The following is a 24,358-nucleotide window of genomic DNA, read 5'->3' on the forward strand; positions in this document are numbered from 1 at the left end:
GCTATGATAAAGTTTTTAAATGTTACGCTGTTTGTGACCTTGCAAAATTTTTTCATCCTAAAGCATGTGGAAAAAGTTTCCAGCTTTGTCTTTTTCTTAAATAACAAAAGATTTAAAATAAAATATTGTTTTTATCAATTATTGACTTCTTTGCAAGCTAGCAACCTTGTATTTAATATTTCTTCCATTTGCTTTCTCCTTTCGCTATAAACAATCATAGTTAAGTGGCCTTTTTCTATTTAAAAAAATAAATAAATAAAACTTATATGAACGATTTATTTTTCATTAGAAGTCATTAGTAACTTATTCTTCACATAAACTAATATTTTAAAAATGCTGTTTTTCATGAAGCTACGAAACGTTGACTTCTACCGCAAAAATTAGAATCCATAGTAGTTTTGAATTGCAATAAACACTATTTGTGAAAGGCTTGATTATAGCTTTCCAAAATAATACTCCATATAAATTTTTTTTCAAGAAAGTTGTTAGTGCAATGGTTATTCTGATGCTAATACCAAACAGATGCGTAATAATTTTCCGAAATGACTATATTTAATGAAAAATATTATTACAAAACATGTTATCTCTTAATGATTTATTCATACTGCTTCTTCTTTATGAGCACGGCAGCCCTTCACAGGCCTTGACTACCTCAACTACACGCTATTTCCAACGTTTCCTATTTATGGTGACTTTCTCTTCCAATTTTTTTTTTATTTAGGTCTTTTATAGTGTAGTCTAGTTGGGAATCTTCCTCTGGCTCGAGATCCCTTAAGATTTTTTTTTAAAGTGGCGATTTTTGCTACTTAACTTTCTAGGCTTCTCCTGACTTGGCTTATAGAGCAGGGGTTTCCAACTTACATGAGGCCGGGGGCCGCAATTAAAAACACCAGTCAAATGACGGGCCGCAACTTTATCAAAATTTTATATATGACTCTTTTATGTTTGAAGGAACATTAAATATTACTGTCAGGTTTTTTATCAAGTTGTACGAAACAAAAGTATTGAATTACAAATTAAAATAGGAAGTAGATTTTTACCCGAGAAATAAATATTTTGCACCGTTGGTATGTTAAATTTCACAGAAACGAAGAAACTAAGTTTTTTTACGAAAATTGTCCGCAAAAAATGACAAGTAATATTTTTTAGTTCGCGGGCCACAAAGAAAAGTTTGGCGAGCCGCATGTGGCCCGCGGGCCGCCAAGTGGCAACCACTGCTATAGAGCATTTGTAACTCATAGTTATATTTAGTTCGTCAACAAAATCTTTTGTACTGCTCCAAAAATAGCCCTGAAGATTTTTCTTCTTCAAAAATATTCAGATTGCGCTGAGTGTCTGCATTAAGAGTCCGAGTTTCACTTGCATAGACTAAGTCAAGCGAAATAAGAGTCTTCTAAATTTTTATTTTAGTTATTCAACTGATTAGGTTGTTCTTAGTTGTTTTTTCGGTTTTTATTGATACTACAAATTACCAAAGAAATAAATATGTTGATGCGAAAGATGTATTTAAAACTGTTAAGCCTTGTTTGCGAAACTTAAAATATTAAAACACAATTTTTTCTAACTGCATTTTTCTACCCAACGAATTTGACTATCATATTGAGAACTACTAGACATATTATCTTTTTCTTTTTTCTAAATTTCCAAAGTCGATAAAATAGCGTGTAATTGTTGTAAAAATTACTCCTTGGTTTTTCCATTTTCAGTTAAAATTCGATTCCGCTAATTCCGGACGTCCTAATGAGTTTTTTTTTAAAATTTCTCCCATAATATCATCCTTTTCACTTAGTTTATAACACCATTTAGTTTAGTTACTTTAAAAACGAAACATTGTATACTATTTTTGTAGTATAGACGCTACCTGGTTTTACGCGTTCTATCCAATCCTTTTATGAAAATTAACTTTTATTTTTCGGCAAAATTTTAGCATATTAATTTTTTTTCACTCTCCTCCCCCTCTTCTTCCAAGAAAAGTAAAACAAAAACTTTTTGTTGGCGACAACTTCGAAACATTTTTAACTAATGTTAATAAAATAAACATAAGCTGTTAATTTAATTATAAGTTATTAATCATACATATTTTAAAAAACTTTGTTTGATTTTGCATGTTTGTTAAGCAAAAGTTAGTTCATAGTATTAATGGAAATAACGTAGGAAAAGAAATGTTCCACATACCGTAAAATGCTAACGCGTTTTTTTTTCTTCTTTTGCCTTCAATGTTTTATATCATTTAAGTTTTTTTTCCCGTTATAATTAAACTATACTATGGATTTTCCTATTTAAAAATCATTTAAAAATTTTCACAGTAAGAATTTATTTTTATCTAATGCCGAAAACCAGGATATAACTTAATATTGATAGTGAAATTAATTCAAGATAGTGGTGTCATTATCATAAAAATGATAATAATGATATTATACGTAGTTATTTTTATCTTTAAAATGTAAAAAAGTAAATAGTGTTCGAGATCTATTAGCATTTTATGATTGAATGTACTTTTTTTTGATTTATTTATTTTTATCTAATACAAAAATTTGCATTCAGATGGCGGTTGTTCATACGCAGGGAAATGGAATTAATGTTATTATCATGGTTATTATTTTACTTTTAAAATATTAAAAGTAAATTGGGTTTACCCAAATTTATCAGCTATTACTTTATTTTGCTAATCACACCCAAGATTTTATTTTAATAGTCAGTAAAAACAAGGCCGTTTATTAATAACACTGAAATTCTCTTTTAAAAGTAGTTTTAATTCCTTTTTTGCTTGACGTACCAAACTTCTTTTTTTATTTCTTTTTCTCGGGAAAATATGAATCATTGTCTTAATGATGACGCAGAAGCTGATATAAATATGTCACTTGGAATAATCCTCAGATCACGCGCTAAACGTCTGAAAAATATAATCATCCTTTCTATTTTGGTGCTATGATTATCTTCTCTGGCCACCATTTTCGAATGTAAGTTTTTCTGAATCTTTGCTTACTTGAGACAGCGAAAATAATTAATGCATATTAGTTTGTTTTGTGAATTTTTTTCTTTTTAACCGAGGGTTTATTTTGATTGTAATGGAACATTGAACTAAATAAATAAAAAGGTATCGCTCTGAATAGTTCTTGTTCTAATGACCAGATTTTCACAAACTAAGTTCCAAACCTAATGGTTCATAGGGTAGACCTCAAATATGCTTTAAATTGTGCTATCTATTAATTAAGTTATGGAATCTGTTACAGAAACGTACTTTCTTTGAATAAACATATTTTTTTCGATGTATTTGGATTCTTGGTCATCATAATAAGAAGCAATTATTTGAAAACTATGCTCCTAGTAAAGTCAGGAGAGCGGACGGAATATTGGATCCCCCCTTAATGTTGGTATCATTTTTCGCGTATTTTGCCATATTTCGAGAACTACTTAAAAAATTACTCTGGAACAATTATAAAATTCGCCTGTCCAAATAATAATTCCGCGTAAAAAATAACTTGTTTTATTTAATAAACGTCGAAACAATTTAGAATTGTAGGACCTAAAATTTTTTTAATATCATTTTAAACTACGTAATTTTAATTGACAGAATTAAAATGAAAATGTGAGAGAAATGTAAATTTAAAACTAAGACTTTTTTGAAATTTTTCAACTGAGAAATTTGAAAGCTGTTTTCTTCGCGAAATGTTAAATATTTGAATAAGTTCCTTCGTTTTTCAACAGCGCCCCCATTTCCTTTGGAATTGATTTTTGTTTAATAATTTCCATTCATTGTTATATTTAATTGGACCAGGATATTAGTTTACGCCATGAAACATCTTTGAAATGCTTATCACATGAATCACTTTTGTGTTCTCATTAGTTTCCAACCAGAATTGAAACGTTGATTCCAATTTGAACAATTTTTTTCTCCACCCTTAGTGTTAGAGTTTTTCAGATATGAAGTATATAAATTTCAATTTATATTTATAAATTTATAGGAAAAGAATATCAGAAAACCGTGTAAGTCATCATTCCCAGAGAAACCTACATTTTTTAGGTATTACGAAAGAAGTTGAAAAAGCGAATTTCATCATACGCATCAGGTCAAAATCATTACGTGACATAAAGGGCCTAATTTGACCGATATCTCTCATATGGGGTCATTTAATTTATTATGGATTACCATTACATGTGGGTTTGTTTGTTTTTTTTCCTTTCGATTTATCGATTTTATTTCTTTATTTTTAAAAAAAAATTTTTTTTTTTTTGATATACCGGTCGAAATTTAATTTCTTCCATTTCTAAGTTTTGTAGAAAAATATAATTAGATAAGTGGGATTTGCGGCCTTATAATGATGAACCACAATTTTCACTATAAAAAAAAGTTAAAAGGATTATTTCTGAGAGCATATTTTAGGAAACCACGATTTTCATGTACACAATAAGATGTTTCTTTGTATTGCGCTGTTATCAAGCGGAAATTTCAAGAACTATTAAAGTACTTTTCTGGAAACAATATAAAGGATTAGTTTGGTGTAAAAATGTTCGTATTTGGATTTAATGTGGCTTACCCGTATATTGTCTCAAGCCTTTTATGCTTGCATATGTGTATTTATTGTAGTGTTTTTAAATTTTTTTTTTAGTCAGCACTTTAGTAATATGATGAAGCATTACTTGAATTCTAGCCGTTTATATTTATAGTGTTTGTGCCGTGTATATATATGACAAATTTATATCGTACGATGTAAATATTTTATTGCACATCAATTTATCCCTCCTTTGCTTTAAATCTTTTCTTTGGCAAACAATGTAAACTCAATTTTTATAAATTTAGGAAAAAAATAGCGATAAGTAAATCTAGTTTGTTGCCATCTGTGATTTGCATTCGCCTGTGATAAGATAAGATTTATGGTTACTAAAGCAATAAAGAGCTAATATAGCAGTAGTTCCCTAACTGATCAAAATTAACTGAACCAAATCTAAATTAAACTGAGGTAAGGTTCACGTTTAGTGATCATTAACTATAATAATTCATAAAATATTTTAATGAATTTTTTTTCTGATGAGTTATAATGAATATTTATTTATTATTTAAAAAAATATTTTAACTTACCGACGAATTTTCTTTAATAAATTAAAAGCTGAGTGTACGGAAAAATTATTTTTGTTACAGAAAGTATTTTGGAGCTATTCTTTGTCATAGATAGATAAGGATATCTTGCAGTTTTTTCTTTATAAGTGTTTTTCTAAATATATATCTAATGAATATATTTTCAAAATTCATTTTTGATAATTGAAATAATACTGTATTGATTACTGTGTTATACTTTTGTATAATTATAATTATCAACAAGACATTTGCTCTTTTAAATCCGTAGAATTGCAATATGGGAATTCTGCTTATATTGTTCTGAGAAATATGATATTTTATCGCCAGATTCAGTGATTCACGTTATTCCCTTTAATTCAATGATTCACGCTACAAAGTATTTTGTTCCTGCATTTGATTTTTTTAATGTTTTGGAAATACTGTTTGTTCTCAAATTTTTTTTTCTTCCATATTTGGTCTTCAGAAGAACATACCGGTCTTTAAAATAGACTTAGACCAGGTGCAAATTAAATAAAATTAATTATAAGTCATTAAACAAGTATTTCTGCCTCTCGAATTTTTAATTTTTATGCGTGTGGGGCTGTATTAAACTACTTCTTCTATTGAAAGACAATTAAGTATCTTCATGCATTAAACGTGTTTATTTTGTTAATAATTGTCCTTTTAGAACATTTCTGTTAACCAAATGCTAACAGAAAACGCACCTATCAGCAAATTGAAGTAATGACCCGCACTGTAAATATTTTTGCATTGTTGGGGTTTCCGATTTTTTTCGGCTATGGAACCCTAAATGATCAATCATCTCTCGGCGGAACACTGTTAAGTTATAAATGAAAACTACTTAATTTTTACTAATAAGAATAAAAAAATTTCATCGCCTTATCATTAATAATCTTAAGGTTGAATTTGCACTCCTGTATTTAGTTAAGTTCAGAATTTGTTTTCGGTGCAAAGCTGAAAATGAAACAAATAAGGAACCCCTTTTTCCCCCCGGAATCCCTTAAACTCTTTCATGGAACCCTAGGGCAACACGGAAAACCATTTGGGAACCGCTGTTCTAGTTAAATGCGATAGCGATTCTTATGGCTTTGCTTCTCCTCTTTCTAAGCATGTTATTAATATATGAATTGCTTGTGTTTTTTATTATTTTTTTAAATCTTTCATTCAGATGCAAATAAATTAGAACTTTTCTTTTTGAAAGCCTTGATAACTTATTTTGAGTCATCATGCTCCGTGGATCATCCCTCATCGCATGATTAAACACCTCTGTCAAATCAACATGAAAGCTGCGCTCTGACCTATCTCCCGTTTAACACTCTTTATTGGGTCAATTATCTTCCCTTTTTCATCACGTGCAGATTGTGATCTTGCTTTTTCGGAAGTTCCCTCTTCTCTCTGTGGATCGCGTCTTTTATTTGCTCAAGGAAGACAAACCTGCGATGAAGATACCTCATCTAGCTGCTCCCAATTCCTCTGATGTGGTTCAATGTTCTTCCAACTCATTGGTTTTCAGTTCGGTTACTTCGGTAAGCTGTTGCGGTCGTTGACTTGAGAAAAAAAGAAAAAAAAAGACTGTTGCCAGTTTCATGACGTTATAGAATCGCTTTCTACCTTTTTTATGGAATGTTTTCTGTTTCCATTCTTATTTTGTAACTGTTGCGTGTTTTGTTTGGAATTAATGCACTTTTTCTAGAGCATAATGCATTAAAACTGTCGATGACATCTATCAAATAATTTTTCGAATCATTTTCTTCGAGTATCAATGTAACTTGTTGCTTTGTGCAGGTGTGTGCACGCGCGTTTATTGCATTCATTGATGTAGGGTGAAATTAATTACGTATTTTTCATGTTTATTGCGTTATAGAAAATTTACAGTTTTATAAATCTGGAAAAGCCAGGAAAATGTCAGGAAATTTAATCAAAATACCCCAGAAATCTGTGAAAATTAATTTAAGTTGGCTCTAATATTTTTTTTTCAAAAAAAAAAAAAAAAAATTCTTGCATAAATTTTTTTTTCTTCCTCCCAACTCTAATATAGCAAAATAGCAAGTATAAGTGTTTTGTAATATATTTTATGTAAGACATAACTAAAAAATTAACAATAAAATTTATATCACCAGTTACAAAAATCAGGTAAATTCGATAAAATCAGTCTGTAAACTTGGAAGTATTTTATCAGTAGTACTTTATTTTTAAATTTTTTACTAAAAGTAGTATTTGAGCAAGCCTCTTTACAGTGATAACTATTTTACTTTTTTGGGCATAAAAAAATTTGCTACTTTCAAAAATATGAATGGCAGACAACATTTAAAAAAAAAAGAGAAACATTTCGATTTTTTTTTTATCCGACTAGTATCACTTAGTTTATTTATTGATTTAATAATGACTTTACGCTTTGTTGTATTTTTCGCAAATTTTCTGTAGCAAAGTCTTCGATTAACTCATAAATTCAGAGCTTTTTATGATAAATTCTGCCCAGATTTCGTCTGAAGTTTTGTCACCTTTTCCCGAGATATGATTTTTATGCGTTGTTAGGTGGATTTTAAGTAGTAACTAAATATTTGGGAAATAGAGTTTATTATGCTTAGTTAAATATGAAACAATTCAGGAAGAAAAAGAAACTTGTACATTTGTCTTAAAGTTGTCTTAATAGACTGTGTGTGTTAATGTCCATTGTAATAGTAATTATTATTCTAAAGGTAACATCACGAAATGCAGTTCACTGAAATATTTTTTTAATGTTATGTAGATTAAAATAAAATGATTTCCTTCAATCTAACAGCATTATATTTTTTGGTGCAGAAATTATTTTATAAGTTTTTAATCGCTTGGAGCCTGTTTTTAATATATTTCTTGATAATGCCACATAAATGAAATTGAATTACAGCAATCTTTTTGAGCCAACAGTGCTTTCCACTTGCGTGAATGTCATTAAAAAATTGGAAATTACAATTTCCTAAAATTCATTTCGGCAAAAGCAAAAACAAAAAAAAATTTATTTCTAGCTTTGAAACTTAATAAATTCTTAGCTCGTTTGGCGAGAGATATTGGCGTCTATCTTTTCTTGGGCAGACCAACTTTACTGCATTTAAAAAATTACTGAAATGTTTACAATTTCAGTTGAATTTTACTTGCCAAACTTTGAATACACCGTCAAATAAGAATAACATTGTTTTTATGAGGCTTATTTTTCGTTTGCACTGGGGAAGCCACTATTCAAAATAGTTTTTAGGTTTTTAAGGCAATTCTATTGTTCAGTTTACAAATTATTATTTACGAATTTTTAAATTTTTTTTCTCTTTAATTCGACACTATTAAGCTAAACACGAATTTTCCAAGTTAACGATACTTATTCTAGCACATATTATAATATTTAAAGCCATTTCTCTTTCCACGTTTGCTCTTGTGTGTGTGTGTTTTTTTTTATTTTCTCTTTTTAAAATACTTATTCTTCAAGAGATAGTGTTGGAATTTTATCTATTATTTATTTATGTATTTTTCTATCGTTACATCATATGTGTTTCTTTCTGAAATTGATATGACTTTATCTATTTATTGTTAAGTTCGATTCCTAGTTTACCTTTATGCTTTAAGCAAGATTCTTTCTTTTGTCTGAATAATTTTTTTATCTCTTTATTTGACTAAAAATAATCGTTTTTTTAAAGTAAATTCTCGATTCTTTATTTTACAGGGTGTTTAAAAAAACTGGTCAAGCAATGTTTAGCACAACATTATTAAAAATAAATAAATTAACAAAATACAGCAAATAATAATAACACTTTTTATAGTAGACTTTTGCCAATAAATAAATTTAATTGGTTTCAAAGCGGCCACCTTTTGCAACAATGCAGAGGTGCGGTAGCTTTTTAAAATTTTATGCTATAGGATACAAGTCTTCTACCGTTAATCTATCCAAATTTCCATCGAAGCGATTGCTTTAGAAAGTACAAACGAATTTTTGTTATTGGCTACTGGTGATTGACTGTGAAATGACGAATTTTTGTTTTTGGACTACTGGTGATTGACTGTGAAATTACGAATTTTTCTTTTTGGACTTCTGGCGATTGACTGTGAAATGGCGAATTTTTGTATTAGACTACTCGTGATTGACTGTGAAATGGCGAATTTTTACTTTTGGACTACTGGTGATTTACTGAGAAATGACGAATTTTTGTATTGAACTACTCGTGATTTACTGAGAAATGACAAATTTTCGTTTTTGGATTACTGGTGATTTACTGAGCAATGACAAATTTTTGTTTTTGGACTACTGGTGATTGACTGCGAAATGACGAATTTTTGTTTTTGGACTACTGGTGATTGACTGTGAAATGACGGATTTTCGTTTTTGGACTAATGGTGATTGACCGTGAAATGCCGAATTTTTGTTATTGTGCTACTGCAGCGACGCCAACTTGCTCCGCTTTGTAAAAAAAAAGAGTTTTCTAGTGGTATCTAAATTTAAGCCATTTTTAGTTCAGTATTTTTCATTTTAAGCAATTTTTTCCACCACTACAGATCAAAAATTTGAAGTCTCATATAAAATACAACTGTATTGCGTTGATCTTATGGTTACACTTTTAAAGGGTAGGCGTAATTATCTATATTTTTTAAGTTTTACCATTTAGTTTGCTACGAATTTTTTAAAACTCTTGCTCGAAGCGGAGCAGTTGGTATCCCTGCTACTGGTGACTGAATGTGAAATGACGAATTTTAGTTAATGGGCTACTGGTGACGACTGACTGAAAGGAAGACTTTTTGTTATTGGGCTACTGTGATTAACTGTGAAATTACGAATTTTTTTATGGGGCCACTGGTGATGACTATGTAATGACGAATTTTCGTCATGCGGACTCATATGTGTTAAAAATTAAAATAAATTTTATTATTTAAAGTGTAATTTTTTATATCATGGTAGCGAAATATATTAAACTGCTTAAATCTTCTCCTATAGATGCCTGATTTAATATTATTGGTTTCTCTTTTTTTATATATATATTAAATACACAAAACGCCAATATTAATGATTTAATCGGTGTTCTACATTAGTCTTGTTTTATATTTAAACGCAATTGTGCATCAGTAACTAAAAACATGTTTTGAAACAAACTAAATTAAAATACTAATGTCATATTCAAAACAACTGTTTTTATTTTATCTCTTATTGCTAGTGTAATTATTGCAGTTTTATTACATTGGCAACGAGTTATAAATCTTCATAAGCTGAATAGTTTCAATTGGCAAGAAGGCTGATATGAACGTCATACGTGCCTACTCCTCCATCAAAATATACAACCAAATAAACATTAAATATAAAAATTTTATTATATTAAGAATGATTTTTTTTTTAGTTATTTCACAACAAAACACAATGCTTATTTCTTTCATATTTCATTGTTGGTAATAATTTTAAAAAATATCGTTTTTGAAAAAGACAAAATTAATATTGGTAGAAAACAATAGGCTTTTTAAATTAAACGAAGTGGTTTTTAACTTTTTCAAAGTCTATAAGTCTTCCTGTATTGCTTTAATTACTTCCTCTCCAACTCCCCAATGTAAGAAATGAAAGAAAAAAAATTCTAAATCTGAAAAAAATATTTAACGGAACTCATATTATTTTGCAAATTCCATCTGAACTCAACTATTTTTAGAACTAAGCGTTTCCGGCCTACTATACCGCTGTTTATTAATGTTCTGCTAAAATATTCTTCTTTTTCTGTGTGTGCGTGATTTTGAAGGCGTGTGTTTTGAAAATACAATGAAAATGACAGTAAAAATATCCTCTAAAAGGTAAATAAACGTAAAATGCAGTTCCCCTTTTTATCTAAACCACTAAATATAATTGGGCGATTTTACCATTAACCAATCTTAAATTTGCAGAATTTAAAAATTCATAACTCAGTTAAAAAAATTCGAGCAGTTCTCATAATTTTGGAAAAAATAAGTTTGTATCATTTACACTCACTCCATTTCTAGAAAGTTTTAAGAGACAAAAATTTCTTTTTGAAATTTGAAAACTTCTTAATACATTTTGTTTTATTTTATGACCGTCGTTGTGTGAACAGCAGACCCTATTTTTGGCTTACGACTGCCTATGTTTAACTCCGTAGTCTTATTATTTTGAACCCAATCCAGAAGACAAGGAAACTTCTGGATTATGTATTGGAAGAAATTTGCCTTTATGGATGACTTTTTGACGAAGTTAACCAGCATTCGCTTTACATGGAGAGGAAAACCTGCAACGGTTAGCCTGACTGCAAGGGGACTCTAACCCATGATCCGTCTACCACTGAGGATATTATTACGTCAACACTATAGTTGGTGCCGGAATTCGAATGCGGATTTCGAATAGACCAGCCTTGGCTGGGATTCGAAACCCGGTTCACCTCATCGGAAAACGCGTACTCTATCCCCTGAGCCACCACGGCTCCCTCTAAACACATGAAAAAATATCCCCCAAAACTGTTTTATTTCTAAAGCTTAAAAAAGTATATCTCCTAAAATTGGCTATAGCACAGCTGTTGTCCGCTTAAACCCCTTTCTGATACCCTCTTGTTGCCACTTCTACCACTGTAAATACATTTCTTCGAGTATTTCTTACATTCTTTATTTTATTGTCAAATATTTTTGTGAAAGAAACTGCCTGGAAAAATTAAAAAATGGTAATAAATTTGTTTTATCTAATGTATGTGAGGAATTATTCATTTGTAAAATCACCTGTAGTGGTAATTTAAATTATATATGATTGAAAAAAAAAGCATGTTTGATATGATTTTTTTTTTAATATTATATAATATAAAAAATCAAACTATAAACAAATTTCATTTATTCAATCGTAAATTGAACTAAAATCATGTTTCGTTTACGGAATCCAAAATCAATCTAAAACCACTACTTGTAAATTTATAGTCCAAAAATGTCCAGAACTATTGTAAAACATACAATACAATTTCTTCCAGGGTGCGTAGCGTTTTTAAAAAGTACTTAAGGGTGCTTATTTTCGAATTTCGTTTTTTAAAAGCTCTTAAAGGTGCTTTTTTCATTGGGTATTTTTAAAAAGTGCTTAATTTTCCCTTTTTCACAGTGAGATTTTTCCTTTACTAAGATTTTCACTTCGAATTATGGAAAAAGACTCAGTTCACATTGTTCGATTCAACGTTTTCTTAATTAATTCAACCCCAATCTATTTCGGCGTATAGTCAGTCCGTAGTGTATGAAAACAACATTCGTTTTACATGATTCAAATTTCATGATTTTTGACAATTGTTAAACACAATGCCAAAAGATTTTTTTTTTTTTTTTGACATGACGGTTAAAACAAGATAAAACAGTCGATTGTCAAAAACTTTCCAACCCTGCCTAATTATTATATTTTTTAAAGTGCTTAAAAATATTTTTTGAGTGCTTTAAAAGTGCTTAAAAGGTGCTTATTGTTTCTTGAACAATTTGGCTACGCACCCTGTTTTCGTATAACGAAACAATTTGAAATTCTTAGTGAAAAATTAAGGGTTATGTGTAAGTGAATTTTGTACCTTATGCTCGTTCTTTTCCACTTTATTCTAACATTTCACAAACAAGCACTATAATTGAGGATTTCTTTCACATGCATTCGTTTTACGACTGCACCCTTTTGTATTTCTTTTAGTGAAAGTTGTAGTAGTTTAATTTTTGCTTTATTTATTATACGTAGGCTTTTTTTTCATTTTACTCCTCGTTAAATTCGACTAACCTATAATTCCAAATCATAGTTTCTCAGTTATATTAGACACGTAGGTGTTTCCAATGTGGGAAGTTCACCAACATAACAAGTTTGCTTTATGGAAATAGGAGTTCACTTTCTTTTCTAAAAAAGAAATAAAAATCACAGATATCCCCCACCCCCTGCTATCTAATGGTTCGATTTCAATTGTAATTGTATAACAAATGCTCATTTAAATGTGTTTTGTGCTTGCGGTATAGTACCATTTTACGTAACAAAGTGATGATAAAAGCTATTTTCTATCTATTTCTTTAAATTTTCACTTAAGTTGTTCTCAGGGTTGCCACTCCACAGGGAAAACCTGGAAAATACAGGGAATTTAAAAATCACCTAAAATAGCAGGGAAAATGCAGGGAATTTTGATTTTTTTTCTTTACGAACTGGAAAACTACAGGGAATTTTGTTTCTTGCTTTTGTCTTTTAAAAAGTGGTGACCACTCAAAGCGTAATCTATGGGATATTTAACCATGATATTTCAGCTGTACTAAACTATTTCATTTACTATAGCATTATTTAAGTATGTTCAGCTGTTTTTTCAACAATTAAAACTAATAAATATAGTTAGCCCAATATAGCTCGCAGAAGAGCACAGTAATTGTTGTTTCCTCTTAATATATTGCGTGTAATATGTACAGGGAAAACACAAGGAATTTTTTTTCCAGATTTGAGTGGCAACCCTGGTTTTCTTTCGTGAAAAATAAGAGGACGCTATACCGATAGATAAACCCTTCAGGGCGAATTCTCTCTCACATACAAAAATAATTAAAATTATCGAAAAAAACTAGTTCAGGTAAACATTACGTTAACTTTGAAATTTCAAAGGCTCAAATTTTTTTTAAGATATCAAAACGCGAAAAAAAAATATGTACGAAATGGGAAATCATCCTGCAATAATTTTGTTTGCATTTTGGCATTTTATAAGCATTTTTTCTGCATTTGAAACTTCATGATTTACTTTAGGTTTCCATGAACTCACCTTTCTCTCAATTTTAAAATACCAATAAGGATGAAACAGAATTTGTAATGAAAAGTTTCTACCGAGGTATAGCATCCGTTTAAGACATTTTAGCTGCGATTTCTTCCTTTCATTACTCAATGATATTCAGATATTCGTAATCAAGTCACAGATATAAATAAAAGGCTCGAGATTAATATAATGACAAGCCATTTTTTTCCAAAATGGATTTTTTTTAAATAAAACTATTCTTTAGTATTGATTTCAGATAAGTACTTATCAAATTAATCGGAATTTTTACTAAACAACACAATTTACAGAAGCATCTTATTGTCACTCTGGAAATCGTAATATTTTCCGCCGAAAACGCTTCTTTCTTGAACAATAAAGAAATATAACTTGTCATTATATTTTCGCAAGTCCTTTAAATGCGATTTGTTTCATAATTCGATTGGGACAAATCTGATACATTTTAAAATTAACTTTAAACAAATTGTTTTCATTCATTTTGGCCGCCTTGTTTATTTATTTATTTAACCGGAAAAAGCATAACTTAATTGATTTGTTTTTCTATTGTTCAAAGTACCGATACTATGAATCAACTTTGAACCGACTTTTCTGAGAATATACTGTGTTAATGTCTGAGATTATCCGTCTTTATGGTGAAGTATTTTTCTTTTTCCGTACGCTTCCGTATTACGCATGCTATAGTTGCAATGTGCTTTAACGCATTTCGCAATTTGTTCCGTGTCATAGTTCAAAGTACCGATACTATGATTCAATGCATAGAACCGACTTTTCCAAGAATGTACTGTGGATGATTCATGGATTATCCATCATTGCGATGAAGTGCTATTATTTGCAATTCACTTTCTCGTCGCTAAAAGGGAATTGAACTTCAGAACCTGGATCCATATATACATACCCATGATGCCGAAGATATGAGGAAATTGATTTGATAACAAAATGTAGACATTAAAAAAACAAAAGGGGGAAATTGCATCAACTGTTATGCTAGAGTAAGCTTTTGTTTTGAAAAATGCCTCCATTCAAAATTCTTTAAACGCTTTGGATGCTTTCACACATCACTGGGTTTCTCTCCTTCCCTCAGATACTTTCTGGATGGTGTTGCATCTGCTATATATTTAATTGATATCATATTAATAATCATAATTTTCGCACCATCTAACCGTAACTTTGTTTCCCACTGCAAATAATATATTTTAAATTTTTCTGTACCTACTCTATAATTAAAGAATGGGTGAATGGAATGATCGTGAGAAAAACTGCGCTCTACTGTGATTGACTGGGTGTACGAGTTAGAATAATAACTTTATTCGATTTGGAATCTGGATAATTTTTTCTCTCTGGTTTTAGATTCCCGTATTAGGTAGAATAACAAAAATATAAAAAATTTTGTTATTCAAACCCTAGAAGTACACTTTCTTCTGTTAGGCTTTTAATAAATGTTCTAATTTTTAATAATAATAATAAATTACTTTTAGTCTAGTAAATGTATAATAATAAAACAACTCATTCTTAAGAAAAATATGTTTTACGTATATACAAAGAAAACAATGTTTTTTCCAATGCCCAAGAAAAGTAGATTACTTTAATTTTTTTTACTTTTTCTAGGATTTATCTTTTTTATATTCACAAGAGCTTTACAACTATGGGCTAGCAGTAGTTCTCTTTCCGACTTTTCCTCCCCTCAATCTTACTCATAGCTGCCAACTCTACTGGATTTTCCAGTAGACTACTGGATTTTGCCAGTTTCTCTTGGCCTACTGGTTTAATTAAAATTCTCCTGTTTTTTGTACATTTTAGAAAATTCTCTAAAATTGAGTAAATTTCCTAAAAAAAAAATCCCTTTTGAAATCGAATTTTAGTACATTATTGTCTGTTTGCTTGAATATTTAAATAAGTATTACTAATATATAATAAAGCGACACTCATTTATCGAAATCAATTTAAAACTTTTTTTGTTCTAAAATGTTCAGTTCATTTTTATTCAGAACTCTCTTTTTAAATTAATTAAAACAATTTTTTAAACTGTCCTTGATGAATTAAATGCCTATTAATATTCGAAATTATGAGTACACATAATACATTTCAAGTATGTTTAATGTCAATCATAACAAGAAAATATTGCAGGTTTTCTTTTTTGATGACGTTAAAAGTCCCTAAAAACCCTATGTGTAAAATATTTTATACATTATGCAACAATTATCATGAAATTCATAATATTTCATAAAATCTACAGGATTTTTTCGAATCCATGTTGGCAGCTCTGCTTACTTTATAGCATGGCTTAAATCGGTTTATTTAGCGTGCTTAAATCCTTCAGAGGTTTACTCTTTTTATGCAAACACGGTCACCACTATTCCAAATACGTATCTTAACTTCTTTTTTTCTTGCCTCAGTTTGTAGCACTATTTGATTTGCTTACTTAGTAAGTAGTACCGTTTACGTTTGGTGTAGTATAAAAGGTTTCAGCACTTGCGCCATTTAACTCTACATTCACGTTCAATTCTTGTGTGCATACTACCATTACTGCAGTATAACCGGTTTCGAATCTTGTACCATTACACTCTACATTATATTCAATTCTAATAGTTTAAATATTTAAGTAGATAATTACTAAAAATCTTTACTAATATTTTTCCAACGAAACAAACATGAGCGCTTGAATCATTATTAGGCCTTACTTTATAACGCATCTTTTAAATATTTAAGTAGATTATCATTGAAAATTTTCGCTGATATTTTTCCAACGGAACAGAAATGAGCATTTGTATCATTATTGTGACATTCGGAGCTTGAACCGTATCAAAAATTCGAATGGCTCGTTTTATTTGAAAAAAATCTAGTGGAAATTTTCTATGAAGAATGTTATGCAACGAATGCGTACATGAAATTTACTAAAGAATATTTCATCTGTAGAATTGAATTTAATTTTTCAATAAAGAACTAAATAAGAATAAAGTCTCTTAAGAATCGCGTTAAATCTGCATTGTAAATTAGAACAGCTGTATGAAACAACTTTTCATTGTTCAATCTGCCTGATGTTATTTAAATACAATATCATTCGTTGGCACAATAACCTATTCATATTTGTTGAATGAAAAATTAAATATCAATGCCAGTTATTTCCTCAGCTCTGTTTCCTTCCCCCATCCCTGAAAACTTGATAGTTTTCTTTGAAAATTGCCGATAATGTCATAAATATCTTCTGTTTACAAATTACTGTGTCTTTAAACCGCATATTAGGCAATCATCTTTTGAACTATTTTTTAAATGAGTAAGAATCGAGATTTAAAAAAAAGTTTAAGAAAAATTACAGAGAATAATTAAATTATAGGTGAGATAATCTAAACATTATTTTACCTTTCTTGAAACTAATTTTTAAAAGTGTAATAATTCCTATAAATAAAGATAGATGAAATATTTATTTTATGTAACGTTTTTCTGAGCGTAATGAAAAATAATGTTGATTGACAATATTCAGTCAACTTATTGATAGACAATGAAGAGGCTCTTGAATATTTAATTTTAATAAGAGCTTTATAATGCCTGCTTTTATAAAAAAAAAAATATTTTATTTCAATATATTTAATAACTTCTGTTATATTTATATTCTAAGTATGAAGTTTAAATAATCATAAAGAATAAATACAAAAATTATAATTAACAAATCCACTGTAAAAGCAAGGATATATATATATTTATTGATTAATCATGGTATACTATGCTTGAAGAAAAATTAAAATTTTGTAATGATGATTAATTAATACATTAACCAACTTAAAATCACAAATGGATGTAAAATTGCATACACGTTTTGAAGCTCCATTACATCAGATCTTGCATGCAATTTTACTTAAATATGTATGGAAGTTTATGTTCTATGTATCTTTATTTACCTATTCAAGCTTAGTTGTGTTGTAATTATTCTTAATATTAATAACCTAAGACATTTTTTCTAATAAATGAAATTTAATAATTAAAATCTCAGCAGAAATTTAACAGAATTATCTAGAAATTTGAAAATCAAAATTGCTTGTTCAATGGCAGCAATTAAGTAGTCAAATAACATGCTTTTTTTAAGTAACTAATGAGGAAACTCATGCATCACAAAAAATTTATTTTTCTGATTTTTGTGTTCTATAAATTAAATTAATTATTCAAAAAATATTTCCCTAATTATGATGTTCCTGCATGTATTTATTAAATTTAAGTAATTTTTTAATAATTTAATAAGTAAAATAGATGCTTATTGCTGTGACCCTGTAGTTGGGGAAATGCCATTGTGGAAATAAATAGAAATTATATTAATTGTTGCAAACTAAATTTAAAATATTCTCCTTTTTATTTTACCTTTACAGCCCCATTCCTAACTAGCTTACATGTAAAATAACTATATTAAAATTTCACTGATTTAAAACTTAAATTGATAACTGTTTCCTTTTCCATTGGGTGTCTTAAACTTTTTATTCACAAAGGCTCAAGTATCTTATATTTAAACTCTATTGTCATTTTCAAAAAAAATTTTATCAAATAAAAAAGTTTGTGAAACAATTACTGCTTCATCATTTATTGGTAAAATAGCTTTGTGTATAAATATTTCTGTGCTTGAAATTTTTTTTGTCAAGCAATTATTGTTTCATTTATTATGGGTTTGATAACTTTGCATGAAAATATTTCTGGGCATCATTATTTTTTTCTTCCTTTTTTTTGCTTACAGCAGTTTTTAATTTTGTTTGATTCAATAGACACATAATTTTTAAAAACCTGTACTTATTATATTAATGGAGTTTATTTCTTTTTAGGCTAATATTACTTTCAACAAAAAATGCCTTGCGTTGTTGAAAACCATACCTTATCAAGCAATTTAGACCATAATTTTAGGTAATTATTAAGAGTTTTCTTTTTTTTTCTTCAAAAATTTTTCTCTATTACTTGTACAAAATTAATTTGGTCTTGTTTATCAGATTAGTAGATAGAGTTGATGAAACTGTACATGATCCTACAAACATGAAAATGGGATCCAGGAATCGTTATCCAAATGGCTACAATTCAGGTTTATATTATTCAGATACTTATTTTAAATTTACTTTCAATTTTTTCTAATTCCTTGTATTCATTTATAATTTGCATATTACAGATCAAATGAGTGACGTAACTACAGATGATGGACCAAGATATTTATTAGAGCATTTAGCAACGTTTTCAGTTGGATCTGAATTTGGTACCTATTTTTCATTTTTCTTTCAATATTTGCGTTAATAGGAGAATATTAAAAAAACACATTGGTACTAGACTAGCTCACAAAATACTTGTCGTCTCTGTATAAATGTCGTCGTCTATATACAAATTAAAAAAGAGGTTAGAAATTGTCATTTTTTATACGAAGTATAAGTGCAAAATTTGAGAAAAAACTGGTGCTTGTGGTACTGGTACATCTTCTGTCCTTTTTTTAAAATGCTATATTTGTAAATTTCTTTTATTGTAATTTTAGCCCTGCTTCTAAGAGAACTTCTTGTGTTTAATAAATTGTAAATAAATGTTTTTTTTAGATGAATTCAGAAGATTAGTCCATTTACATAAAAATTTAATTATCTGTACTAATGATAGTGCATTTTGGGATGAGGTAGCGCTTAGTTCTATGAATTCTTATTCTCTGAGTTGGTTTTTTTTCATGTTAATGCGTATTTCACATTATTTCAAATTAATGAAGAACAATTTTTGTACAGAATTATGATGAATACAGCAGAAATGTGCCATATACTGTCGAGAGAAGCCTTCCTAGTGTTAATAAAATATTATTTCACTTGATGCTTTAAATCAGTTTTGTGTGCTATCTGCTATTATCAGCAACTTAATTTTCAAAAAGATTTATGTCTGCTAAGGACTAATTCATGTGAGGTTTGGAGAAATATTTTTTTTTTATATTTGATGCAAGTTTTATTTCTGTTGTATAATCATTATCTTCTGAAACCAGGGAGAAAACTTTTAACCGTCCTGTATTAAATGTTATATCTAATTGATCATAATAAAAAATTCTCATTCATAATATAATTATGCTTAGATTTTTAAAAATTGAAAGAGACTAATATTGAAATTATTTTAGTTTTGCTTTTTAATATTGTCAATCATCTGTAAAACATAATTAGTTTATTAAATATGGACTAAAATATATTTAATTATAAATATACTAAATATACTAAAATATATTTAATTATAAATATACTAAATATACTAAGATATATTTAATTATAAATATACTAAAATATATTTAATTATTATAAATTATATTTAATTATCTTTTAAAGGAATTGTGTCACCAAAAGATGGACTCCGAAGGCTTCTTCAAATGGAAAAAAGCAATGGTATATGGACTCAAAAAATGCAAATGAAGCTCGATAAAAATTGGGTTTTAATTTTGGATTATGAGGATGGTGTAAGTATTTATATATGCATATATTTTTTTGCATTCATAATCCATTTTTTATTATTTTCTGAAATGGCAAAACCTATATTACCTAGTTGTATTTTTGAATATTTTCCCTGTTTCAAAAATTTTTTGATTAGTTTTGTATTACTATAAAATCTATATAGTTTTGAAAGCGTAATGTATAATGTAGTATGATTTCTTTGATAGGATGTAGTAGAAAAATTTCCCATGAATCTAATAAGTGATCCTACTGCATATACTAGTGAAGATTCAAGGGAGTTGTATAATAATATTCTTATTTTTATTGTGAGAGAAGATTCAAAGAACAAAAATCCTAATCAATCAGAGATGCACATATTTCAGTGCTCTAAAGTTTATGTAAGTTCTACTTTTTATATACTTCTTTAATTTCTTGTTGAATCATTGTCTAACCATGCATTAAATGTGTAATATTGTTTAAAATGCTCTTGATTTAGTTAAGCAAATAAAATGAGATTCTAGTTGAAGTTGTGCACTTGTTAAAGACTGGGATAAATCATCCAATTCTGAAACTTGTCTTGTTAGATATTACCCTTTAAGTTTTAACCAGATAGATACCGAAGAATTTTGAGTAGTAAGTTCGTAAAAATTCAAAAAGTTATTATACTCAAATATTCAGACTACAATTGAGTTATAAATCCTCAGGAATTCATTCTATTGAAATGTAAATTTTCATTTGTGCAATCTATTATTAAAATATGATTCTCAATAAATTAAACTATTTTTTAATTATTAAATTTTTATAATTTTGATTATTATTTAAATTTAGTGATAATTATAATATATTTGTCATACTCTTGTTATAATTATTTTGTTATTATTCGTACCACTATATTATTATATACTGCAATTAAAAATAAGTTTTTTAGTGTGAGAGCTAAAAAATTCAGACATGTATGTATGCTCAATGGCTTAGCACAGTTACATTTTGTTGCCTTATTCCAAGTTTTTTACTTTATATTTAGTACAGCTTAGCCACATTCAACTGACCTTGCAATCTAATCCTGAAAAATAAGTTACAATATTTTAAGCTCATCATTAAAATACTAATTCTTCTTTGGAATAGTAAATACACGTTTATGAAAATCATGGTAAGGAAGAATAAAAATATTTAAAAAAATGTAATTAAATATCAGAAATGAAAAAAATAATGTAAGATATTAAAATAATGTGTATTCATGAAAATAATTATAAGAAAATTTTTAACAAATTTACTGCAAATAATTAGTGTATTAACTTGCTCTGTATTAAAGCTAACTTTTTCTTGCCTTTGCATTAAAATAAATTTTGCTATTCTTTAATTTATTTTTAAATTTCATATTTTTACATAAATTCTTACATTTGCTATCAATGTTTCAAAATACTTTTTAACTACAAAATTAATTATTTTTGATGTAGTTCTTTTAGGGTCATGAAGAGCAAGATATTAATGAATTTTTTTTCTCTTTTTCAATCATCTTGAATGAAATATTTTTTAAAAGAATTATCTTGGATTAATTATTATTTGAAATTATTAATATTGTGGTAGAAAACTGTTTTTAATTGCAGAGACAATTTTTTTTTTTTTTTTTTTTTTTGCTAATTTGTACATTTTAGTATAAGACTGTATGTGTTGAAACTAAATAATAATATTTTACTGTATAATTCAAAAATATTTTAGAAAAATAAAATTGTCTCTATAACAAACATCAAGAAATGAAAAGATAATTTTAATTTTCTAAAGTGTCTCATTTAATTTATACGATTTTGCAAATGATAAAATGTTCCATCATTTAAGTTATGGGCTAATCCTACATCAATCATAAACTATTGTAAATTAAGACCTTTCTCTCTCTATGGGTCTCTTAAACTAATAATTTGATTATTAGAATATATTTTTTCAATTTCCAGTTATTTTTTATTGATTATGATTGGAGGCAGCCTGTTGCTATAAAATGTATTTTAAATTTTAATTTACCCTCTCAGCGAGATAGTCCAGGTTTATTGCAAACTTTCAACTACAGGTTTTCCTGTATCAAAAGACTGGTTTTCCCCTCAAAAAGCAGTGAAAAATTAGTGCATAGCTGAGAAATTCCCAGTACAATTTAGTCTAGGCTTTTAAAGTCAATGAGGTTAAAAATCATTAAAAACTTGAATTTATTATAAAAATAAATAAAGTTTTTGATTTAAACTCAGGTCATAGACCAATTTCTTTGGTATATGCTTACTCTGTAAAGAAAATGTAAAATTTCAGCATACACTAAACCTTGTTGGGATATCTTAATTTAAACTTATTGAACCTTAAAATTCTGCCATAATTTTTTTTAAAACGTCTCTTTATGCATTATGAGCATTAAAATAAATTATTATTATTATTGTAAACTATGTGTATTATTGTACATTATTAGATTTTAGCTTTATGATGAGACTAGATTTACAAATTTTCTAAGATATTGCTAGAAATTCAAATTTCCCATCATAGAGTTAGCATTGGTAGTAAAAAGCAAGTATTAAGTACCTTTGGATAAATGTATATAGAGAGATGTTCAGTGCTTGATAAGATAATCAGGCTGTAATCAATGGAATGATTAAAAAACCTTTTTTAAACAAAGTTAAATAAAATAAAAACATTAGAAAAAATTATGCATTTATAAAAACCTAAATCCTTACTTTAGTTAAATTTTTCATGTAAATATAAGCAGGCATTATTTTATAGTATTTTCAACTAAATATTTTTAATTTTTTTTCTTTTTAACTGTAAAGAATATTTAAGGCTTTGTAGCCAAGCTTTCTTTTTAGTACTTAAATGCTTTAAAACTTCAGTTTTAAATTACTTTAAAAATCATATTATATTTTTCATTAGATATTTTTCCTTATGCCAAATTATTTTATTAATGATAAGGTTACTTCATAATGTTAGTTATAGTTTTAAAATTTTGATTACAAATCCCTTAGGCCCCCTACTCTGCATGTCACTAAAGCTATTATGTTATTACCCATTATTACTATTAACTGTTGAATTACCAGGTTAATTTTGCATAAAAACTAGTTTTTTCTGCGGTTAAGCAGCCATATACTATTCTTTACTGAGTTACAACTCAACAGTTGAAAGACTAATATGAGTTTGAATTATTTAGACTGAATTTTCTATTTCTTGAGCCTGTTCTTTATTTCGTTTCCTTCGTTATTGTGAGCCTAATATCATTAATATATAAAACTAATGCTTTCAAATTAAATTGTTTTTACTATTGAGATTTTAATTAAAAAATAATTAACATCTTTAATACTTCATTTTATCATTTTGTTTTCTTTTAGTATTTGAATAAAGGTAAATATATTTTCTGTTGTATCATTTCTCCTTATTATTTGTATTTAAAATAAAATTACTTCTTCCCCTCTATAGGCTCAAGATGTTGTAGATGAAATGAAAATGTTTATGTCAGGGAAAATAAAGACTAAGTAAGATTTTATTTTTGCCACCTATTTTGACTAAATAAGATTCTATTTTTTCTACAAATTTAAATTAAGACTATGTTTCTTTCTTCACTAGGTATGCATTTTGTACATGATGATGTACATTAACTTATTAATAATACTTTTTATCATTTGTTTTCAAATTATCTATGCCTATTATGATCTTTTATGTGAAATTTAAAATTATTTAGTTTATGTAGAAGTAAATTTAATTAATTATTCATATCAGCTCTACATGTAGATCAGTCTCCTACTCTTTTATGCAAATTAATTTAGGTTAAAGCACCCACTTATTTATGAGTGTGAATGTAATCAATTTATTTACTCATTTAATTTTATTTTGCAAAACAATAGTTTATAATGGCCAGGAAGAGGTAAGATGTTTATGGCCAATTTTAATGCTTTCCTAATTTTATTTTATTCATTTAGCTATTTACTTAAAAAAATAATTAAATAAAATTCTTGGCATAGCTGCAAGATAATACTGGCCAAACTCACTGCTGCTAATTGCATTATTTATTTATTTATTTAAATTTGTTTGAAGGCTTTGCTAAGTATTTTAATTTAATTGTAGTACTAGATGCTAGCATGATTTTAATAGTTTATGCATGATTTGCAAGC

At 27.9% G+C, this 24,358-nt stretch overlaps 1 protein-coding gene across 9 annotated transcripts in view; it reads left to right on the forward strand.

Moving 5' to 3' along the window:
• Positions 1-24,358, forward strand: part of LOC107444999 (epidermal growth factor receptor kinase substrate 8) — a 78,842-nt gene that overhangs the window by 17,989 nt on the left and 36,495 nt on the right. For 8 of the 9 annotated variants that reach the window (XR_015432577.1, XR_015432579.1, XR_015432578.1 and 5 more), the window contains exons 2-7: positions 18,621-18,699; positions 18,783-18,871; positions 18,956-19,039; positions 20,124-20,251; positions 20,453-20,623; positions 23,667-23,722. Coding sequence is in view for 6 of the 9 variants with exons in the window: in XM_087159424.1 (XP_087015550.1) it covers positions 18,644-18,699; positions 18,783-18,871; positions 18,956-19,039; positions 20,124-20,251; positions 20,453-20,623; positions 23,667-23,722 (584 nt within the window). In the remaining 3 variants the exon portion in view is untranslated. Of the gene's footprint in view, positions 1-2,865; positions 2,961-18,620; positions 18,700-18,782; positions 18,872-18,955; positions 19,040-20,123; positions 20,252-20,452; positions 20,624-23,666; positions 23,723-24,358 lie in introns of those variants that run through there. The other variant, XM_016059300.4, reaches the window with a different exon arrangement.

Source organism: Parasteatoda tepidariorum, chromosome 3 (genome assembly GCF_982258835.1).
Source record: "Parasteatoda tepidariorum strain Cologne lab strain chromosome 3, Ptep-v5.0, whole genome shotgun sequence".
In the NCBI taxonomy this organism is placed as follows: Eukaryota; Metazoa; Arthropoda; class Arachnida; order Araneae; family Theridiidae; genus Parasteatoda; species Parasteatoda tepidariorum.